We start from the raw sequence: 11,584 nt of genomic DNA, 5'->3' as shown, positions 1-11,584 counted from the left end.
CCCCAGTACTCTTTCCTGCCATGGCAGGGGGTCAGACTAGATGATCTGCTCAGGTCCCTTCCGACCCTAGAAACTATGAAACTATGAAACTAGGCACAATTAAACCTCCTTTATAGTGAGACTGCATTGGACTGCACATCCAGAAACCCTGGGGTCCCCAAAAAACCACTTAAGGAGGTGTAGGAAACCTGTCTATGGCTTATCTGAACTTCATCAAATCGGACATGGGCTCAGGGAACAACTGAGGTCAGACAAATTGGCATTTTCTGTTAGAATTATGTTTCATCCAAAAATTCCCAACTGGCTGGAGATATCACAGAATGGTTTGAATATACAAGGCACAGGATAGAGATACACATTATAGACTAACTGATTATAAGGTGCATATCTACCCTGCCTTCTACCCAACTTCAGACCAACAACCTGTCTTTGTCTCCATGTAATTTAATTTCAAGTACTTCGGTCTAAGGCTTCTCTGAGCACCGGTTATGTCCCTTTGCTGTGCTGATGGATAGATAGTGCTTCATGGCCTAGAAAGCAAACAGTGGCAGACACAAATAAAAAGGAAACCTTTACAATATTTACATCTTTGCAATCCATTTGTGCCCTTTCGTTTCTAGTTCTGAGGGACCACAGAGAACTGCTTAGAAACTGGACAACCATTTTTAGTCTTGTTTGTCTCATGCTTCTTCTGTTATCCTTCTAGGAATCACTCCCTCTTCTCAGCTAAGGGCACACTGTTGTTGCCTTGTCTCTCTTTTAACCTACTGTGATGCTAACAGATTATATAAAAAGAGAGGATATTTAAGCTCACTAAGCTACTGGCGAGTTTTGTGATCTGAAGAAACTCACTGAGGCCCAGAGTAAATTACAAAACTAATCATGTTAAGCAAGTGTGTGGGTAAATCATGTTAGCCAGAGATTTATACTTTCCCATGTGGGCAGAAAGAAACATGAAATAACCATGTTGTGTAAGATTGTTTTGGCTCAGGTATCTACAAGAGATGAACCATGTTTTCTGTGGTTAGATGCAAGAAGAAACTGTAATCTTGTCCCAGCCATATTTAAACATGCTCATTTTTGTAGTGTATAGACAGAAAGTCGGTCACTTGTTGTATCTACATTGGACTCAATAATTTATTAACATTTCCTATCACTGCATTGCCAGTGTTGCAGCTCCATCAGAAGCAGGACAGACCACCAGCAATTAATTCATCATACTCCGAGTGAGCCTAGATGACACAGGTGTTAAAAATCCCAACGGCCTGTCTAAATGAGTGCTTGCCCCACTCTTGCCATGAGTGGAGGAGATATGTTATCGAAAGCACAACAGTAGGAAATTTGAAGAATAAATGGCAATGGAGACAGAGCCATATGCCCACTGAAATCAGTCACACCACTTTGGTGGTACAGCATCTGGCCTCATTTGTCTCAATTTTCACATTTATACTACCAAAATAACAAAATCATAATAACAATCAGAAGTATGTTAAATCATGCCAGATATATGGTGTGTGTGTATATATTTCATACAGTAATATTTGTTATAATTAAATATATTTAATTATATTTCAGTGAAACATTTTGAACACGTGGGATTTTGGGAATTTCATGTGAAAACCTTTTTTACAAAAAACAAAGCACCAATAAGTGAATCTGTTTCAATTTTCAAAACATTTTTGAGTTTTGGTAAAAATATTTGATTTTGAAAACCAAAACCAGATTCTTTTTTTACTATAAACTAAAACCCAAAGAGACATACTTGTCCTGGAAACTGATATTTTACAGAACGATTTTACTGCTAAAAGGGAGGGGTTTATATTAATCCACCCTGCCCTGCAAACCCCGGAAATATTTTACCAAAATTAAATTGTCCCACAATTTCTTTTGTTTTGGTTGAAAAGCCGAGAAACATTTTGATGAAAAAGTGTGAGCTGCTTCTAATATTTACTCTGCTTTGTAATGCGCTATGCTATTCTTGTGGAATAGGCACTATATAAATATACATAATAAGTAATTGAGGATTGCCATTAATTTTTAATGTTTATGCAAAAATATGAAAAAGCACTTGGGTTGTGGAATGAAGCTCTGTATTACCATCAATGCCAAAGCTAAGATTGTTCACCCAGTATTACATCTGTCCACTTTGGTGGATGCATTGCAAATAGGCTTGGCAGAATTCAATTTTTATTTTCTAGTAATTTTGATGGATAATATCAATGCTTGTTTTTAAGTATTTATTTAGATTTTTATTGATTTAAATTTTTCAGGATTGTGCAGTTTAACAGCCTGCCACAACAAATATAACTACTGTAGGACTGCCACCAGCTCAGCAGAGCTGCCATCAGTCTCGGCTTCTGTTTGCCCGTAGCTCCCTTGTCCACTTTGTCACTTCCTCTTCCTTTGTTCCCTGGGGTTTCTGGGGGTTGCAATCCAAACCACAATCCGCACGGTGCTGTAGGACTGCTCCTGTTGTTGTCATGCGGTCCATCAGCTGTTATTTTTCTTATTTTTCCCTTTCTATAAATTTCTGTTATTAACGATGGGAATATTTTTTGTGTTCATCTGTGAGTGTGCAGTGAAATGGATGTTATTTAATATTTACCAATAAAAATCTAATCCTGCCAAACCTAATGATGAGATACCTTTAATTATAGCATGATATGCCATTTCACTGTCAATACCAGTCAGATGATGATTGAGGAAGGACAGTGAATGAGGCAAGGCTTCAGAGAGGATTGGTTAGGGTACAATAAATGAAACTAGTGGCCACACCCAGGATAGAAACGGGACAGGAAAGGAGCAAAGGAATTGCCATGTGGGATCAGCCCAGTGGTGTATCTCATCCAGTGACCAACAGCAGTTGCAACAAGGGACCCTAAGGCAGGCAGTTAGAGAATAACTTGCCCAACAGAAACTATTTTTTGCTCCTCCTACTTAAAAGCTAGCTCATGCCATGAAGCCTAGAAGTGATATGTGGAACAGCTGCCCCATTTTGTGAGGGCCCTAAGGAGAATACAGCACTTGGTGAGACAATTAAATCTGCATTTGAACACGGAGCTGAATGAGGCTTGCACAAGCAACCTTACTTTGTGTCCTCCCAGGCATTTGAACACTTAACTTTGCAGCCCTAGCATTTCCTTGACAGAGATTTTTATACTGGAGAGGGTTTAAACTGGGATAGCCTGGGATGCAGGATGCTTGCTTGGGGACAGGAAGCACAGCAGGACATTTTTATAGGCTTTTTCACAGAGCAAATGGCATGATGGAAATAAAATGATCTCATCAGACCAGCAGCACCCACTGTCAGTGGGAAAGGACCTAGCCATTTGCAGTTGGCAGAAAACCAGCAAATGTTAGTTGGAAAATGAGAGATACTTTTGTTATTTGCAAATGCAAACACTGGAAGGTCAGTATAGCTTAGCTTTTACCCAAGCACCGGTTTGACAGTAGCTTTGATGCTGTTTACATTAAACTTTAAATGAATGCAGTTCTTGAGATGCCGCTAAATGATTTTATCTTGGTTTTTAAATAAAATCCACATACAATCATACTGTATCCCTTCCCTGCTGGCATGTGGCTCAGCTCTTGCAGCCAAGAGATCCATTTAATAGTTTCATTCAGGCTGGCTGGCTCTGGCTTTTGTTTTTGTTCTGTATTTTTCCTCCTAATCTCTCCTAGGAGGGACAGTGCAGCGGCTACCAAACCAACCAACCAACCAACCAAGTTTTTTGATCCCATCTGTCTCTCTTACAATGTTAAACCATGAAGAAAAACATAACCAATTTGTTTTTGATTTACAATCTTTTTCTTTGTGTTTCCCATCACTTTAGATGCCCGTGCTTCCTTTCTTCCACATGCTATTAAGCCAGCACCATATTTACAGTGGTTAGTAGAACAGCAGGTTTCTATGCCATTTCAACCATGTCTACCCTGTAGTTTTCCAAAAACTCCTAGACCATTGCATTGCCACCATCAGCAATGGTGCCAAGTTAATGTAGAGCAGTGGGGGACAAACTTTTTTGGCAGCCCCACACCCTCCCCAAATGCCACACAAATCCTTTCCCCTGCCCAATCTGCTGCTCTGCTTTATGCTCCCATGCCCTGTGCTCCCTGCCAAATCTGCTGTTCTGCTTTCTGTCCCTGCCCCATCTGCAGCTGTGTTCCCTGCTCCCACCCTGAACTGTGTGCCACAGAGGCTGTCCATGCCAATTATGGATGTTTGCCACAGGTTGGCTGCCCTTGACATAGGCTGTATGTGGGCAGCTGATAGACTTTTAAAACAGTAGGCTTTCTACTCAGGGGTTGGAGGGCGCAGTAGTTAAAAATGCCTGTAGTTGATCTTTGGATGTATGCTCCCTGTCCTTTCGGCCACCACTGGAGAGCCATTTACAGTAGTGCAGCAGTGAGAGATATTTTTAAAACAATTCTTGTATAAATAGGCTAATGAAACTCTGGCAATGATAACCACGTTAAGAAATAGTTGTTGCAGGTAAGTTTCTACAATAGGTTCCTTAACCACTGTACAGAGGAATGTTTTATCCCCTTACTCATATGACAATGGTATTGGAGTGGGAAATGTTCAAAGATGCAGGTGACTCTTAGCTAAGTGCCTATATCCAAGTGACTTTCAATAGATATGGTGTGCCAAACCACCCTTTGCACTTTACAAGTATTCCCCCTAAATAGTTGCATTTACTTAGTTGGTGACAAGGCTTTTTAGCATGAGCAGGTTAGCATTGTTCTCAGAAAATGTTACACTAGTCAAAGAAAGCAAGGGAACTGAAAGAAAGCAAAGGAACCCTTAGACTAGGCCTTACTAGTCTAATTTAATCTTAGACATTGATCCTGCTGCAAATACTTACAGTGATTCTCAATCAGGGTGCCGTGGCATGCCGGGATGCCCTGAGATCCTTTCAAGGGTGCTGCAGGGTTTCATGCAGTGTTAGCATTGTTATGTGAGTCATAAAATAAACCCAGGGATTTCAAGTAGGAATCCATAGTGTTAAAACCCTTCTGCCCTGTTTTGGTCTTTCTGAATTCTTTGCAATAGAAACATTGCTCTATTATTTTTCTGTATTCAAAAATGAGTGAAAACTAAGAGCTGGCATTATCTAAGGAGTGTCTTGAGTCAGATGAGGGGCACCTCCAGTTGGAAGAGGGGTGCTTTGAGTCTAGAAAGGCTGAGAACCACTGTCTACGCACATCAAGAAATAGATGCAAGATCCAAGTTTGGGGATGTAGATTGTCTTAGGCCTAAATCTTGGACTTATGCACCTAAATATCATTGAGGATCTGTGCTGTAATACTATATGTACTGTATGTTCAGAGTTAAGCAAACTCAAACCTTCATGTCCCTCTAGGTTATCTCTGAATGCTCTCAGTGGGAGAGGACCGGATACATTTGTTAATAGAACTCTCCTTTGGAAACAGCAGAACTGAGAGGAATTAACTGTGCTAGCATCACTTGACAATTCATGCATTTTTAGGTTCTCAGAGACGAAGACTCATCCCGGCTTTATCACTTGATACAAGTTCCCCAGCAAGGAAACCTGCCAATAGCCCTGGGGTCCGTTGGGTGGATGGCCCACTGCGAAGTGGACAGAGAGGGATTGGTGAACCCTTTGAAATCAAAGTCTACGAGATTGATGATGTGGAAAGACTCCAGCGGCGACGAGGAGGGGACAGCAAGGTGAGTGTAATCCAAGCACTAAATTCCCGCTTCTCGCTCAAGGGCCTGATTCTGAAAGGTGCAGAGTAGCCTTGGGGACACTCAGCATCTCACAGAAGGAGGTCCACAATCAAAATGTGAAGTTCATAGATGAGCAGCTATAAACCAAGTTTGCTGTCTTCACTGGAAGCTCCACTGGAAGTGCACTATGACAGGCCGTGAGGTTGCAACAAAGATTTAGGGATTTAAAAAAAACCAACTTTAATAATTAGGGGAAAAAATGCTACCACATAACTGGGGAAGACGGAACATAAAATAAAGGTTTAAAACACGCTGTCTCCTAACACTCCACTCACACCTGCCCAGTACTTTCTTCTCAGTCCCCAGTTGGCTCCAGTGGATGGCAGGAATTGTCGCTGTCTCTGCACTGAAACTCCCCCTTGACCCCAGAGTTCTTGGCCTCTCTGAGGCCCTCAGCAGGCTGCCTCTGTCCTGCCACTCCAGCCTTTTCAGTTGCAGTCCCCAAGTGGCAGATCCCCTTCATCTCCGCTCTCTGAGGCTTCATACCAGCGGTCTTCAGTGGACTCCAGCAGGCTGTATGCTGGAAGGTACACACACAACCATGCCCACGTGCATATCCATTCTCTAGCTCCCTGGCTTATATTTCCACCCCCAGCTTCTAAAAGTGTTGGTGTTCTCAGGAAGAGGCTACTTCCAGCACCATCCACAGGGCAGAGTACAATGAGCTACACCCAACCCTTCTACAATGCAGCCATAAAGACTTTCCCCAACAGAACAAAAATCCATCCAAAACTCGCCACTTTCAATAGGGAACATCAGAACAAACAATACAACTATATCATTGTTATACTCACAAACACTCCTTCCATCTGTGCCTGCCGTGGGCTCCCTGGTTCTGGTCTTGAAGGATCTCTACTCTGAGAGCCACTGCTACCATCTCCCCTTAGATTGGCAAGCAGGTGTGCTTTTGATCATTTTGATTTTGTGGCTATGAATTTTGCCTTTCTCTGGCCATCTGCCCATGTTTGGTCCTCCCAGCTTTTAAAAACCATCTAAAAACTTTAAAGGCCATCTCTGTAGCTGGTGACATTTGAAGTTTCATGGAAAAGCTGAGGGAACTGAATTTATACTAGCTATGGATCTGCCCTGAACAATATATAGTTTTTCCTATTCATGTCTCTTGGTTTTTATCTCTGAGGCTTCCCATCCCTTTTGAGCACGTCACATTATTTGACTTCTCTCTGTTTATGATATTGTGTCAAAATAATTGTGATTGTGACACATTTTAAATGATTGTGCACCCTCCTCAAACACCTTAATGGATATATCTACATGGCAGCCTGCAGCACAGTATAGAAACACCCTGACTAGCATTAAATGGGCTTTCCTGAGAACAAGTTGTATGGTATACCAGAGATCAGCACAAGGTAATTCATCCTGCATCTAGGCTGCAGCCATGGTCAGTCTGCTTATGATATATGAGCTAGCTCATTTACACCTAGCTGAGGGGTCTGTACTCAGTATCTGATCACCCTACAATAAAGTAACTATTATGATTTATTGGAGCTGCTCAAAAATTGAGACATTTTCACAAAAAAACCTTTTGCTGAAAGCTTTTGAAGTATTGTTACTTCCTCTCTTGTTTACCAGTAATAATAGCATATATTATGTGCAGACTGCTTCAATACAGTTTGAGATGGATTTCCTACTCTTAGGAACTTAATTACTGCATTTAGTTGAATATAAGACAAGCCCCAAGAATTAGATTCAGTATATGGAAAAAGTATAAATTATAAGTTTCCAGGTATAGAATCTAATTATTGGAGGTTTGCCGTGAATTTGTCCCCCTCCCACTGCTACATCAGGGAAAGTTAGGGGTCCCCTTTGCCCTCTGCCCCCACCCCTAACTTCTTCCCCTTGCACTATCCCCACCCCCTTTACTATCAGACCCAGATTCCCTGAGCACAAAGAAGAAAATGGCAAATTTAGAAACACTGGCTTTGAAATAAACATGCCTGTAGTTATTGGTATATAGGGAAATTATTATGGGTGCCCATAGACAATTCATCCAGAATTGATGGATTTAATCTTGTTTGAAACTGTTGCAAGTCTTAGCATAGGTACTCCACAAACACACTTTCAGGCATCAATTTTTGTACTTACTTATAGTACAAGTCATTTTTTTTAAGGAAAATTTTTCGTGTTCCAAACCAAATAAGCCAAATCAATTCCAAATCCATGAGTCATTCAAGAACCATATTTGGCCCTATTACCAGCAAACATCCTTCCTGCCTGGGGCTTCAGATATTTCCCAATCATTTGGCGGGCATCTATGTGCAGGCCGAAGCCCAGAGGCTTGGGGTTCAGCTGCCCCCGACTTTTGCTTGCCGTCAGACATATGGCCACAGGAGCAAGCGAAGGAGGAGTCTCCCAGTTCCACCAAGTGGGCATAAAGCCAAGATCTTCCCTCTGAAAATGAAAGTGGGAGGTTAACTATACATTACCTCTGCCCAGGTACTACTCTATGCCAGAAAAGCAGTTATCCCCTGTCCCTAGGAAAATCACCTTAGTGGTCATGGTATTTCCCCTGGGAAAACCACCACCATGTTGGTGTTCATAGTATTTCTCCTGCTAAGTAAGTATAGTACAAATGATGCATATTATTAATCCAAAACCAAAAGGTTTATAATTTCCATATAGTTCATTGGGTTGGGACCCAGCAGAGCCAAACAGCATTTCAAGCCATGGTGGAACCACAGCTTAGCACTGCTCAGTATGTGTGTGTACTCCAAGTACCCCCCACAAAGGATGCATGTGCTAATTAGCCCCCACGCCCCAATTTATCATGAGTCCTGGGATCCTTCCAAAATATATATGCAGATGAGGCACAGGGTTGACTGGTCCAGCTCTGCCTCCTTGAGTGCAGGGCCACATTAATCATATGCACCAGGCTGAGAGAGGAGGCAACAGAGGGTTTCTGGGTGACCTGTTTAGGGCCCTGTTTGGTGATGTTGGCTGGACATCTAGGGCCAAGTATCATTGGAAATGGAAAAGAAAGGCACAGTTCAGCTGTGGGAATGAAGAAGTCAAAGCGTATTCAGTGTAGTGATTTGAAAAAGAGTCAATGCTGAGGCAGACTGTGTTCAATGGGACACTACCATATATCTAATTGAGATGGGTTGGTTGGTACCAAATCATATGGTAGGTTCCCATCAACATGTTTCCCCCAATGTGCTGTGGTTACAGCTGACTGAAAGGCAGCCTGGCTGAATGGATCTGACACATGTATTTCATCTACTCTTCACCTATTACTCCCCTTTTCCGGTCAACAGGAGGTGATCTGTTTCAACGCCAAGCTGAAAATCCTGGAGCATCGTCAGCAGAGAATCGCTGAGGTTAAGGCCAAGTATGAGTGGTTAATGAGGGAACTGGAGGTGACCAAACAGTACCTGATGCTGGATCCTAATAAATGGCTCAGTGAATGTAAGGACCTTGTTTTATTGCCTGTACTCAAAGCATCCTTTGGTTTATTTTACTGAGGGTGGGATAAGAAGGTTTTGTGATGCGGAGGCTAGTATGTGACCCAGTATGGTTATAAACTCAATTGAACTGACGTGTGACCAAGGAGTCCAGGTTTAGATTGACAGTATTTCTACAGCCCTTTCCATATAATTCCTATTAAACATTGCCAGTAGAATTGAACAGTCCTTTGCCTGACAGCCAAATACTGGAATGGCACAGCATTATAATGGTGGATATTGCCACGGCTAGATTAACACTCATGCGTTTCAGTCCACAGCTTCTGAAAATTAGATTTTTTTTTTTTTTGGCTTCAGATCACTCAGACATATATGCTGTATTATAAATCCTCTCACCTGCTGCAGAATAACACTATGAAGTCAATTTGGTCCCTTAGTTCCAATGGAGTTACACCAGGGATGATTTTGATCCTTTATAGCCAGAAACAAGTAAAGTATATTGAGTTTTATCTTAATGGGAATTCACAGTCAAACCAGAAATAATGTCAAAAATAAAAATCCAGAAAGATTATAAAAACTACAAGCGTTATGCAAGAATCAGTAATATTGGCAAGCTGAGGGGTGAGAATCAGAGATGGAAGGGTATGTTAAACATTCAATTCTATTTTATTTAGGAAAATTACTACTTATAACTGTTATAAGCCAATGTGTGTTTTGTTAGTGATTGCCCTTTATGTCGCAATTTTTTTCTTTGATAATTGCACCAGCAGAGTGTTGTGAAAGCTGTTGGAATGTCATCTAGTTATCAAGAGCAAAAAAAATTATAAAGGCAACCGCCGAATATTTACATATACCAGCATTCACTTGCTCACTTGGTGCCTTTGCTTCCATTTCCCATTTGTGAAACAAAGACTACACAGTTCCAGGCCCTAAGCCAAATTCAGAAGTGATAAATGGTGCAGATCAGACTTGGATTTGCTGAGATGTACTACGACCATCCTACCACTGTCTAAGCAAATCTTGTTTGGCTTAATATATGTGCTGCAGAGCTCTGAAGAGAGATGTAAATTAGATTAATCCCCTCCCCACTTTGTACAGGTGCATTTGCAGAGCACTTAAGGCAGGGGTGAGCAAAATATGGCCCATAAGCCGGATCTGGCCCATGGAGGGACTTTGTCTAGCCAGTAGTGGATTCCTCAGTCCTGCCTGGCCCGGGTGCCATCTAGCCCATGGGCATGCCTATGCTGCCCATGACAGCAGAACAGCAGCCAGTGGATGGGCAGAAGCTGCTGCTGGGTTGGGTAGTGGGAGGCACTGACCAGTCCATGACATCTCCACAGAACTGGTATGTGGCCCAAATAGTTGCCCACCCCCCTGAGTACTGTGGATCCAAAGGCAAAAGTTCAGTTTTGCTTTGGATCCACATTGAATTTGGACCTGCCGTCAGCTCAGCTGTAAATAGGTCCCTGGACATAGTTCTATCCCACCTCATTCCTTCCTGTACTACTGGCCATAGAAACTGGTGTGCCTTAACAATGTTAGCCTGATGAATGCTCTAATTTAGTAAACCGTCTTGCAATTTTTGCTTATACGGTGATTAGAGTTAAATGTCCTTTATTACTGATATGAGTGATACATTTTAACGTTAGATTTGATTTTATTGTCTCAGTTGTGGAACTATGTACAACAATATTACAGACTCATATCTTGATTTACTATTAATAATGTTTATATGTTGGTGGGCTCTTTTTTTAGTATAATATTTGCAGTTCAGTTACTTTGTTTGAACTTATTTATATTATGGTCGTATGTGTGTTATGTCGTTTTCGGGAGCATGGCATTTAGCCAGAATCCTTAATAAATTGAATTGACTTGAACTGATGAATGATTTGATCTCAGGAGGACCTTTGAATTCAATGCAACTTACTTCAGTAAAACCTTCCAACTCTTTGATGTGTTAGTTAGACTTACCTCCAAATAGATCAAGCCAGCCCTGGGCATCTAGGTGCTCAAACTCAAGAAAGCACTTAAGCCTATGCTTAAATCCATTTCTGTTCAGCAGGGTGCAAAGGACAGTTTCATACCAGTCAGTAGAAATTACTTGCAGCGAGTACTGTGGTTGTTGCCAGGGTAGCCACTGACAGAGAATAAGGCTGTGGAAAGTGTGGTTTAGTGTACAGTAATTCCTGACACTACAAGAAGGAACCCATGCAGTATTCATATTATTCTTTTTTTAGCTAAAACCCCAAGTGCAGGTTAAATGAAAGCGCCAACTCAAGGCTACCTCTGTAGCCCACAAAGCCGCTAGATCTGACTTGCAGAGCACTCACACTGAGGTTGGGCACCAAGGAGCTGCACTGGGGCCAGGCTGCTGGAAGCCATATCCAAGCCACAGCCAGGAGACCAGGGAGGG

General features: G+C 41.9%; 1 protein-coding gene across 1 annotated transcript in view; it reads left to right on the top strand.

Annotated features, from left to right (window-relative positions):
• Positions 1-11,584, top strand: part of KIF26B (kinesin family member 26B) — a 330,600-nt gene that overhangs the window by 310,899 nt on the left and 8,117 nt on the right. Inside the window, exons 12-13 of the mRNA XM_019548609.1 lie at positions 5,490-5,692; positions 9,025-9,175. Of these exons, the coding sequence (XP_019404154.1) occupies positions 5,490-5,692; positions 9,025-9,175 (354 nt within the window). The remainder of the gene's footprint in view (positions 1-5,489; positions 5,693-9,024; positions 9,176-11,584) is intronic.

Source organism: Crocodylus porosus, unplaced genomic scaffold, assembly GCF_001723895.1.
Source record: "Crocodylus porosus isolate Cpor-Errol unplaced genomic scaffold, CroPor_comp1, whole genome shotgun sequence".
Lineage (NCBI taxonomy): Eukaryota > Metazoa > Chordata > Crocodylia > Crocodylidae > Crocodylus > Crocodylus porosus.
This window is presented reverse-complemented; position numbering and strand designations above follow the sequence as displayed.